Source organism: Lipotes vexillifer, unplaced genomic scaffold (assembly GCF_000442215.2).
Source record: "Lipotes vexillifer unplaced genomic scaffold, Lipotes_vexillifer_v1.1 scaffold640, whole genome shotgun sequence".
Taxonomy (NCBI): domain Eukaryota; kingdom Metazoa; phylum Chordata; class Mammalia; order Artiodactyla; family Lipotidae; genus Lipotes; species Lipotes vexillifer.
In genome coordinates this window covers 2,294,646-2,306,660 of record NW_006773138.1, presented here as the reverse complement: position 1 = coordinate 2,306,660, position 12,015 = coordinate 2,294,646, and the positions used below count along the sequence as shown (strand labels likewise).

The 12,015-nt window shown below is 44.7% G+C and overlaps 1 protein-coding gene across 1 annotated transcript in view; it reads right to left on the bottom strand.

Annotated features, from left to right (window-relative positions):
* Positions 1 to 9,513, bottom strand: part of NEU3 (neuraminidase 3) — a 15,294-nt gene extending 5,781 nt beyond the window's left edge. The window contains exons 1-2 of the mRNA XM_007448104.1: positions 9,489 to 9,513; positions 4,582 to 4,793 (exon numbers count right to left, since the gene is read on the bottom strand). Coding sequence (XP_007448166.1) covers positions 4,582 to 4,793; positions 9,489 to 9,513 — 237 coding nt within the window. The remainder of the gene's footprint in view (positions 1 to 4,581; positions 4,794 to 9,488) is intronic.
* Between the last annotated feature and the right edge of the window lie 2,502 nt (positions 9,514 to 12,015).

The following is a 12,015-nucleotide window of genomic DNA, read 5'->3' as shown; positions in this document are numbered from 1 at the left end:
TTGAAGAAAAAAGGAAAGGAAAGAGAAAGGAAGAAAGATGACAGAGGGAGAGAGGAATGGAGGAAAGTGGGAGGAAGGAAGAAGGGATGCAAGGAAAAAGGATCACTGAAGTGCTCTCAGATGGAAACAATACTCTATAAACAATGCATGGAGGCTCTTCTCCACGTTTCTCCAGTACGTGCCTCCTCTCCCTTCCAAGTGCCAACAAGAGGGTCTGGGGAGCAGATTTAATTTTCTGTTGTCACCCTGGGGATAGTACCCCTGTGTCCTTAACACCCTGTGGGGAAACCAACACTTCATGGATAGCACTGAATATGTGATCTGATGAGAAGTAACAGCTGCAAACTCATTTGGATGGTTAAGATTGCTCCGATCAACAACCTTGAGCAGGATCCAGGAAGATATAAGAAATCCATTCACACAGATACTCCCTTTAAGAACAGGAAGAAAAAAAAAATATTGGGCAGTCCAGTCATTGCAAAGTCAGAAGCTCAGCCATCCTTACTAGCTGAGAGGAGAAAATGAAATGGGCCAGATATGTCTAATATAAAGTTGACATGAAGCTGGAAAAAGAAGTGTGAACAAAACATGAAAGCGTTAGAAGCCAAATGATCTCAACCAGGTGGAAGCAATGGCACAAGCTGAGGCTTGACAGAGATAAAACAAGTCTTGGGCTTAAAAATTTAGATGGAGAAACGTGATTAAAGAACAACAAATGTGGGCTTCCCTGCTGGCACAGTGGTTAAGAATCCGCCTGCCAATGCAGGGGACACGGGGTCAAGCCCTGGTCCTGGAAGATCCCACATGCCGTGGAGCAACTAAGCCATGCGCCACAACTACTGAGCCTGTGCTCTACAGCCCACGAGCCACAACTACTGAGCCTGCGCGCTTAGAGCCCGTGCTCCGCAACAAGAGAAGCCACCACAATGAGAAGCCCGCGCACCGCAATGAAGAGTAGCCCCTGCTCGCCACAACTAGAGAAAGCCAGCACACAGCAATGAAGACCCAATGCAGCCAAAAATAAATAAATAAATTAGTTTAAAAAAAAAAAAAGAACAACAAATGTAATGGCCGACAAGCATATGAAAAGATACTGAACACTGCTAATAATTAGAGGAATGCAAATCAAAATCATAATGAAATCAGTTCATATCCATTAGGATGGCTACTATCAAAATCCCCCCACAAAACGAAGTAAGTGTTGGTGAGGATGTGGAGAAATACAAAATGGTGCAGTCACTGTGGAAACAGTATGGAGGTTCCTCAAAAATTTTAAATATCAATAGAATTACCACATGATCCAGCAATTCAACTTCTAGGTCTAAATCCAAAAGAATTCAAAGAACAGTCTTGAAGAGACATTTGCACACCCATGTTCACAATAGCCAAAAGTGGGAGCAACTTAAGCGTCCATCAACTGATGAATGGATAAACAAAATGGATAAAGGAATGAATGGATAAACGAAATGGATAAATGAAATAATGGATTAACATACAATAAGAAGGAAATCCTGACATAATGCTATGACATGGATGAACCTTGAGGATGTTATACTAAGTAAATAAGCCAATCAGAAAAAGACAAAATATTGCATGATTCCACTTACATGAAGTATCTAATGTAATCAAATTCATAGAAACAAAGTACAATAGTAATGTCTAGGGGCTTGAGGTGGGGGAAATGAGTTGTTCAATGAGTATAAAGTTAGAGTCATGCACTGATGAATAAGTTCTAGAGACCCGTTGCATAACGATGTAATACAGTTAACAATACTGCAATGTACACTTAAAATGGTTAAGATGGAAAGTTTTACATTAGGTGTATTTTACCACAATTAAAACTGTTTTAAAAAGAACAAAAAATGTGAAAAAGTCTTGGAGGTTTTAGTTGACCATCTACTTAACGTTTATGCAGCTACCAAAAAAGTAAATGTCGGACTTCCCTGGTGGGTCAGTGGTTAAGAATCCGCCTGCCAATGCAGGGGACATGGGTTTGAGCCCTGGTCCAGGAAGATCCCACATGCCGCGGAGCAGCTAAGTCCGTGCGCCACAACTACTGAGCCTGCGCTCTAGAGCCCATGAGCCACAACTACTGAAGCCCACGTGCCTAGAGCCCATGCTCTGCAACAAGAGAAACCACCACCGCAATGAGAAGCCCGCGAACCCGAACCGCAACGAAGAGTAGCTCCCCCACTCACCACAACTAGAGAAAGCTGGCGCGCAGCAATGAAGACCCAACGCAGCCAAAAATAAATAAATACGTAAATAAACTTATTTTAAAAAAAAAGTAAATGTCACTTAGGCTGTATTAAAAGGATACAAGGTGGTGGGGCTTCCCTGGTGGCGCAGTGGTTGAGAGTCCGCCTGCTGATGCAGGGGGCGCGGGTTCGTGCCCCGGTCCAGGAAGATACCACATGCCGCAAAGCGGCTGGGCCCGTGAGCAATGGCCGCTGAGCCTGCGCGTCCAGAGCCTGTTCTCCGCAACGAGAGGCCACAACAGTGAGAGGCCCGCGTACCGAAAAAAAAAAAAAGATACAAGGTGGGATAGCCACCTCACTGCTGAGCTGGTCAGTCTACCCCTAGGGTCCTAAGTTCAATTCTGAGTACCATACTTTGAAAAAAGACACTGACATCCCACACCAGGTCCCAAGGACAGTAATCACAGTTTTCAAGGGACCAGAAACCAAATCAAGACTGTGGTCTAAGCAGCTGCTAAAAGAACTGAAGCTGTTGAACCCAAAAAGTAGAAGACTCAGAGGGTGTGAATACCGTTTTCAGATACATCAAAGAGCAGTTCTCCAGAAAAGGGACTTTACCTAAACAATGCACAGAAGGCAGGACAAGACCAATGGGTAATTATAGAGAAGTACAGATCGTCTCATTCCAAAACAGTTGCTACAGGATTAAGTTCCTCATTTGAGGAGCTGTGTAAGTAGACCCTTAACAGAAGATGACTCATGTTGAGTTCCTACTATGTAATTGCTATTATTAATTATATTTTGCAGACAGTGAAACAGAGAAGAGTCAGGTATTCAAGTTCACAGCCAATAAATGATAGGTCTTGCCTGACTCCAAAGCCAGGCTCTTAACCACTAAGCTATTAGTAGCTACCAATGGAATACAGAAGATTTCTATATTGGGAAAGAAGTTGGGCTGATAATTCTTCTAACTTTAAGATACTACAATTAAGTAAATGAGAGAATTAATGTGAATAAAATAAAGAGAAGAGAGAATGAGTTAAAGTGGACACATTTGTGAATGTGTGTGACTACTGGGCAGTGAGGTTATGTAACAGGTATGGTCTGATAAAAAAACACTTAACCGCCCAACTGTCTGTGACAGAAAGCAGGGCAACATAACCACAGGCATTGCCTGTCCTGGAGGAAACAAAAGAGCTAGAACTGCAAGTTGGGCTACAGGACACCCGGGATATAAGCAGAGGTTTGACCCTGGGAAACCATAAGAAAGACTTGTGACAAGGTGTAAGAGCAGGGAATGGAAATTCCCTGAAGTAAAAAACTTCCCTACAGGGAAATGTGAGTAAGTCATCAAAAGCAAAAACAGGGGTTGCTGGCAAGGGCCACCATCAGCAGAATAGCATTTGCACTGTAACAGCAAAACAAGGCATCCCTATGGACATGAAGTTTTAATGGTGAGGTTTCTGTGAGTAGAAAAGGTTAGAGGGATTAAAGTACCTCTTATAAAAAATGTATGTATGTGTGTAACTCTCAAGTCCATTGTCTCACCTCATCCTCACTTCAGCAATCTCTGAGAGATAAAAGGCAACAATGAGAAAAATGGGATCTGAAGTAACCCTATAGTTCATAGGCCCAAGAGCAGCAACCATTCTCTCCCCCATAAAAACACAGTAAACATGTGCTACTTAGGGACAAGGGCGCCAAACCCATTTCTGCCTCTTATTAGGTGTGTGCCTAAGGCAAGTCACTTTACTTCCGAGCTCCAGTTTCCTGTTGTAAAACGGGCCTCATAATATTTACCTCACATAAAGCACAGGGGAGAGGAAGAGCAGGAAGGGGAAGAGAAGCGGGAGTATGGGTGTCATCATCCTCCCCCGCATCTCCTGGTAGCTGTGGGCTTGAACAAGCCACCTACCTGTTGGAGCACCAGGATCCCTCATCAGCAAAACTGGATTAACAATGCTTACTTCTTTCGATGACTTATGAGGATAAAAGAGAATGTGAATGAAAAACACACCACATGTTGGCCAAACTGAACAAACCATGGAGGCCTCTAGCCAGAGACTGAGTTGGAAGCCTGCTTTCACTGCTTTATTATAGCTGTGTGAGCTTGAGCAAATAGCAACCTCTCTGAGCCTCAGTTTCCTCATTTGTAAAATGTGACTGACAATAGTTCCTACATCACAGAATGGCTGTGAGATTCAGTGTGCCCCTGGCACACAGTAAGTACTCAGTAACTGAAAGCATTGCTGTTACTGCTTTTTTTCCTCCTCAGCTCTGACACAAGGCTTTTCTTGCACTGATAGGAAAAGACACAGACTCTGATATACTCAGAGCAGTGTAGAAACTGAGGCCCAGGCTCAGATCTGGGATAAGGAGTCACCTGTACTGAGTGCCCAGTCCTCAACCCTCGCCTCAGCACCAGGTGGAGAGCATCCTCATCCCTGCTCGAGGAGCGCTTCTCTGCAAAGGCCAGGAAGGTGTGGGTAGGGGGCACATAGAGCAAGGCTGGGATCCGGTAGGTGATCCCTCTCTTGTCCTCCTGCTGGAACAGAGGGCTGTTGAAGGAGCACGATGTCATTTCTTCCATGACCTCTGCAAGGATAGGAGGCAGATAAACATGTGTCCACATTCAAATGCTGGCTTGTATACAAGTTCTGCTCTATCATTCCATTTCTGGAGATCACTGGGAGGCAAAGATGTACTCAAATGTTTATTTTTTTATACAAAAGTAACATCATGATCTCAACAGTACAAAGCATAAAATAGGCACTCTCATTTAACAAGTCTATCCTCCAGACTCTGTGGGAATCCTATGCAGCCTGTGTCAAGTGCCTCTCCAGAGAGATTCTGTATGTGCTTATGCTGAGCATTCAGAGGTATTACCAGCCTGGATGGTTTCTAATGTCAATTTCTTGGCATGGAGTTTTTAGGCCATTCAGGTAATCTAAACATAAACCCAAATCCATATGAGGGAATGCCTGTGGTTAAGAATTCTCCAGGCAGGTAGATGCGGATGATGTGTGCAAATTGGTCTCAAGTGATTCTGAAGAAATATTAGACACACACACTTATGTATGTGTGTATGTATGTATGTACGTATGTATGCATGAAGAGACAAGGACAGAGACAGAGAGGGACAGAGACAGGGAGGAAATGATATAGCAAAAGGGGTAAAATGTTACAAATTGGTAAGTCTGTACGAAAGTTATATGGGAATCTTTGTCCTGTTTTTTTTGGTTGTTTTTGTTTTTTTTTTTTTTTTTTTTTTTTTTTGGCGGTCCGCAGGCCTCTCACTGTTGCGGAGCACAGCCTCCGGACGTGCAGGCTCAACGGCCATGGCTCACGGGCCCAGCCGCTCCGTGGCATGTGGGATCTTCCCGGACCGGGGCACGAACCCATGTCCCCTGCATCGGCAGGCGGACTCTCAACCACTGCGACACCAGGGAAGCCCTTGTTTTTTTTTTAAATAAATTTATTTATTTATTAAAAAAAAAGAATTCTCTAGGCAAACTTTCCCCTTCTATTGGAGCCTAGAAGAGGCAATCTTCTTTGTCACCTCTGTCAGTAGTAAGATTTCTTTTTCCTTTTCCACTTGATTAGAGGATACAGATTTTCAAGGCATCTAGCTTCATGCAGGGATCTAACTTCCAACCAGAGTCAAACCCCGGTGGGCCCATAGTTTCATTCACTGTAACAGCAGGTATATTAAAGCCCAAGCTTCTAGGTAAGTGGGACATGCAAACATCTAGGGCAGCTGAGGTCAGGTAAAGGGGCTAACCTCTCCAGTTTTCAGTTTACTCTTGGTTTTTAGGCCTGGGGATTTCTCTTACATTCTTGCAAATTCAGCTATAAAAGACTTTGTTATATTTATCCACCATTTTACAGGTTAGCTAGCCTGCCATAATGCTGAAAATGGAAATCTCTAGGTACACTTCTCAAAGAAAATCAGGTGTCCAACTTCTCAGAGGCCCAAAAGGGGAATCCAGTCAGACAGACAGAACCAAGCTTAGAATTACTATATTTTCTCTCACCACCTGTCATCCAAGCTCTGTCTTCCAAATCATTTGTAAAAATAATCAGGCTGTAAGAATGAGGGCCATAAGGCCTTACTCACTTATTTAATAAATATTTCTGAGTGCCCACTCAGAAAGTTAGACCATAATGTAGGTGCTGAGGAGACAGAAAGGAATCAGAGGTCCCTGCCCTCAAGAAACCCACATCCAGGTAAGCGAAACAGACATATACATAGACAATTACAATATCATGTAGTAAGTGCTACTTTAGAGGTCAACATGAGAGCATGCAGGAAAACAGAAAAGGGCAACTGTCTAGACGAAGGCAGCAGTGGTGGAGTTTTGGAGGGGTAATAAGCCACGGGATCTCCTGTCTCACATCCTTATACTCTGGGCCTGGAACATTCAGATAGGCAGACCTCACTCCCTCACCTCCTTCAGCTCTACTCAAACATCATCCAATCAGTGAGGCCTTCCCTGACAACTCCCACAACTTCCTTGCCCCTCTCTATCCCCTTTTCCTGCTCTATTCTCCATGCCACTTACCATCACCCATATATTATACTTATTTAATATACCCCACAGAATAGAAGTTCCATAAAGGGCAGGGATATGTCTGTTTTATTCCCTGATATGCCTCTACACCTAGAACCTTACCTGGTAATTCACAGGCACTTGACAAATATTCATTGAATGATTGAATGAATGGGTGAGCTGGATCTTAAAGGATGAATAGTGGGTTATAGCCAACTGAAGGGTGAAAAGGAGAAGGGCAGAGGGAGTGGATGTGAAAAGCCTAAAGGTCACAGAAAACACAGTGAGCTGTGGGGACTCGCAGTAATCCAGTACAACTACAGTGGAGCGCAAAAGCTGTAAGCAAAGGTGGGACTGAAGGGGTCAGGTGAGTGCAAATCCTGGGAGGCTTTGATACCTTATTAAGGTGTTTATTCCCACAGGTAGGGAGCCACTCAACAGTGTTTGGCAGAGGAATGTCAAGATCAAGTATGCATTTAAGACCTCTCTCTCAGGTAGCCTTCAGGGCACTGAACTAAAGGGGAAAGTTGCACTGCTTTGGGCTACAGCCTCATAGTGTCAATCAAGACAAGCTTTGTCATTGACAGCATATGAATGATTTATTTAGCATATGAATAATTCATTTCACTTGTTCCTAACCTAAAGCAAGAAGAATCACAGCTCACTATCTGAGGGGGCGGGGAGGTGGCCTCCTGAGTCCGGAAGAAAAGCCTCCCCTCATTCCAATTCCGGGCTCTCAGTTGTCTTCCTCACACCGTACGTGAGCACACCTCTCTCCCCAATTCAGGCTCTCCTGCCACAGGGTCAGGCTTTCTTCTAAGTAAAGATCTGTCCCTGGGCCAAGCTGTTGTAATGGTTTAGAACATAAGGTGTGGACCAGACCAGGACTGCATGAACTTGGGCATGTGATTTAACTTCTCTATGCTTCTGGATCCCCATTTATAAGATTCAGTAGAATGAGTGAAAGAATTAAGTTTAAAAGTTTAAGTGTCTGTTACAGGGCCCATGACACAGTATGAGCTCAATATAGGACAGTTACTATTTTTAGACTGTCAATCACTACATATTCTAGTTTTACTCCTTGAAACCTGTGGATGATGATGATGATAATGACAACCACAATTACAACTCCCCTTCTTAAAAGTATTTAAATCCCTTTGCACCTCTGGGAGAGGTCATAATTAAAACTCTTATAAGATATATAAGCTAATATCAATACTATTAATCATCAGCCAACACATGATTATTGGTTAACACAAAAACAGGATGTCTCTGGGTGGTAAGAAGAATGAAGCACAGAATAAGCATGGGAATGGGCAGGGAGGACTAGGAAAAAAGAAAAGGAGAGGAAGTGAAAAGAGCACGTAAGGAGAAGCACAAGTTCTTACTGCGTGACCTTGTGCTAGTCAGTTAATTTCTCTAGGTCTTGGATTCCTTGCTTATAAAATGTGGATGACAATAATACCTACCTAAGATGACTGAATGAAGAACCACTCAAAAATGTTTTATAAACTTTAAAGCACTATGTAAGTAAAAGTATTATAAATTCAGATGTCTTCACAATTTCACTTATGGCTTTGCTATCACTATAACAATTAGAGTCCCTATCATTACTTTTTATTAATTATGCTGATCATGTTGATGACAGTGGTAACACAGGTGGTGACTCTGGCATTGATACCCAAACTGTTTCGCACAAACCATAAGCCAGGAGCTAGGGATAGAGAAGACTCAGATACAGTTCTGCTCTGGAGTTGTTCATTTTAGCAGAGAACTCTACGTGATTAACTGCCACTCCATATAATCACCTTTCAATCAAGCCCTCCCTGCTCTTTCACTGGAAGAAAATATAGTGTAGCATGGACTTTGAAGACTGACTTGGCTTTGACACTAGCAAGTCAAATTCACCTCTGAACCTCAGTTTCCTCACTTGTAATGGAGATAATATCCCTATTTCTCAAGCTTTCTCAAGTGTAATTCCACAGACTCCAATTAATCCAGAGCGCCAAGCAGCCTCCAGTGAACCCCAGAAGGAGGCCTCCTTTCTTTTTTTTTTTTTTTTTTTTTTTCCTTGCGTTATGCGGGCCTCTCACTGTTGTGGCCTCTCCCATTTGCGGAGCACAGGCTCCGGACGCGCAGGCTCAGCGGCCATGGCTCACGGGCCCAGCCGCTCCGCGGCATGTGGGATCTTCCCGAAACGGGGCACGAACCCGCGTCTCCTGCATCGGCAGGCGGACTCTCAAGCACTGCGCCACCAGGGAAGCCCAGGCCTCCTTTCTTTATTCACCCCTAACTATTAATACTTAAGGAGCAACCATCACACTCCAGGCCTTTGAAGATCCTGTGGTCCAAACCCTTCTCATGGTACACATTGGAAAACTCAGGCCCACAGAGGGGAATAAACTCCTCTAAGGCCACTCAATGAGTCAGTAACAAAACCCGGACCAAGGCCCAAGTCTCCTAAGTTTCAGCTCAGGGCTCTCTGCTGCCCACAGACCCCCTTAAGTAAGAAGGGCTTTCCCAGTCTCAGATCCCTTTCATCTCTAAAGTTTGGCTTCTGTCGAAGGAAAACAAAAATAGACCTAGCCAAAAATACTTTCTGGCTCTGTCTGAGACCCTAGCCAACTGGGGTGTGTCTGACCCAATATTCCCCGCAGACTGGATTCCCTAAGCCCAGAAAGTGCTGCCAAACCTGTCCCCCACGTTTTGGGGGGCTCTCCAGTCTCCCAGCCCCACTCACCTGCGCGGGACCCCGGCTCCTCCATCTCTCTTGGGGTACGTCTGGGCGCGGGGTCAAGCCCTCACGTCTCGGACACTGAAGCCCGGGAGAATAACCAACGCTGGGGAGACAGGAAAGGGACTGCGGACGCGGACACAAACCACGAAAAGTAAAGAAGCAGGCCGACAGAGACCTCGAGAGGCCAGCAGCGGGTCTGACAGACCCAAAACACCGAGAAGAGCAGGTACGAAAGCCGGTCCCGGAACCGCGGAGACCGCAGGCCGCCTACGGTTGGGACAGGCCGTAGGCTGCGGCGGGGAGTCAGCCCCGCCCCCTCGGGCCATTTCAGCCAAAGCCCCACCCCTCTCCTTCCGCCGCCCGGTCCCTTCGCCGCCCAGGCTGGGATATCCCTCCTCTCTCCGGCCCCCAGTCCCGACCTAGCCGTGGCTTAGGATTTGCCCCTTCCTCTCCCACCACCCGACCACCACCCCCTCCAATGGCTGCGCAGCTCCCTGGCTCCGCCCCTCACCCCTCCATTCCGCTCCTCTGTCTTCAGTCCCCTTTTCCCACGCTCGCACCTATTGGTTGCCGGTCTGTTGATGGGTATCACGCTTAGAACTTCCCTGGACAGCTTGAGAGTGGAGCGAAGGTTCCGGGCCTCAGAGGGGACTCAACTAAAAGGTCCAGAGATCCAGAGCATTGGGCAACCCACACTTAAGAAAATAAAAATTATATTTGTATGTGTTATTTTATATATGTATGTGTGTGCATGTGTATATATTTTTTGAGAAAATAATAGTATTAGATTACGACCCGCTGGATAAGATAAAAACCCACAAGTCCACATTAACATGGACAATTGAATAAATATTATAAACGGGAGAAAGGAAAGCTCTTCCTATAGTAGAATTCCAATTTATGAAAGTAGTCCATGCACAGGCTATTTGAACATATTACAGTTTATGCTAAACACCTGCTTTCCTTCTGAGAATCTGGAATTTTGAAACATGCTGGGAAGAGAGTGCCCACGTGGCCAGTAAAAACTGTGGATGCTGAGTCTCTAATGGGTTCTCTAGACAGAAACATGGCACACATGCTGCATTTGTGCTGGGGGAAAGTGTGTGCTTAGTGATCTCTCATGAGAGGGAGAGAGCATAAGAAAGCCTATACATGGATTCTTTCCGAATCAGCCTGCAGTCCTTTTCTCTGATGATCCAGTGTGTGTCCATACTAAATACATTGCTGTAATCAATCTTAGCCATGAATACAACTATAGCCTAGTGCTGAAACCGTGTAACTCCAACTGGGACTTGAACCCACCGGCCGGGACTCGAACCCAGCCAAAATCCAGATTGGGACTTGAACCCACAGTCTTTTAACTGAGATCACACACCTGGTCTCAGGACTTAATGAAGCTCAGGTTCTTGATGTCTCATCGCAGAAAGAATTCAGTGAGAGACAAAGTCAGAGGTAAGAAGTGGATTTATTTAGAGAGAAACACACTCCACAGACAGAGTGTGGGCCATCTCAGAAGGCGAGAGCAGCCCCAGGGTATGGGGTTGTCAGTTTTTATAGAGGTGGGTAATTGCATAGGCTAATGAGTGGGAGGAGTATTCCAGCTATTTGGGAGAAGGGGCGGGGATTTCTAGGAATCAGGCCACTGCCTAATTTTTTAGCTTTATGGTCAGCCTTGGAACTATCATGGTGCTTGTAGGTGTGTCATTTAGCTTGCTTATGTGTTACAATGAGCATATACTGAGGGTCTAGTGGAAGGTGACTCATCTGCCACCTTGGACCTGTTTGGTTCTAATCAGTTTATGTTCTGTCCTCGGGTTATGTCATTCTTTTAAAGGTTGTGCCCTGCCCCCTTCCCTCCTGTTTCAGTCCTGTGAGTACTTCTAGCAAATCTCTGAATCTAGGGCTGAATCTGAATCTTGGGAACGCTCAACCAAACACAATATATAAAGTTTTAAAACATGTAAAATAATAATACTATGTATTGTTAGTGGACACGTGTGAAGAAAATGCAAAGGAATAAGAAACAGCAAATTCAGTCACTTCTGGGAGTGCAGGAAGTAGGGTGTGATTAAGAAAACCCAAGGGACTTCAATTGTGTCGGTAACATATATTTTTTAAAGGTGGCAGTGGGTTCATGGGTGTTCACTTTATTATTCTTTAAGCCTTATTATTTGTCTAAAATATTTCATTTTTAAAGATTGGTTCATACAAAGTCCTAGGGTTTTTCACCAGACCCCTCCAAGCACACAATCACCAACTTGGATCACCAAGTCAGTTTTAGAAAAACATCTAGAGCTAATGCCAAGTCTCTCTCAGTGCTTTGCTGGTCTCAGTCTAATGCCCGAGGCAGTGAAGTGAAGTTTAGTAGCAAGCTCTGTATTTGGAGGTGAAGCGATCTTGACTCCAATCCTGACTTCCCACTTCCTAGCTAAGTAAGCTTGGCAAGTTGTTTAACTTCTGTGCCTCAGGTTCCTCATCTGTAAAGAGGGCACACTTGGCCCCACTCCTCATCCATAGCTCAGATCAAATA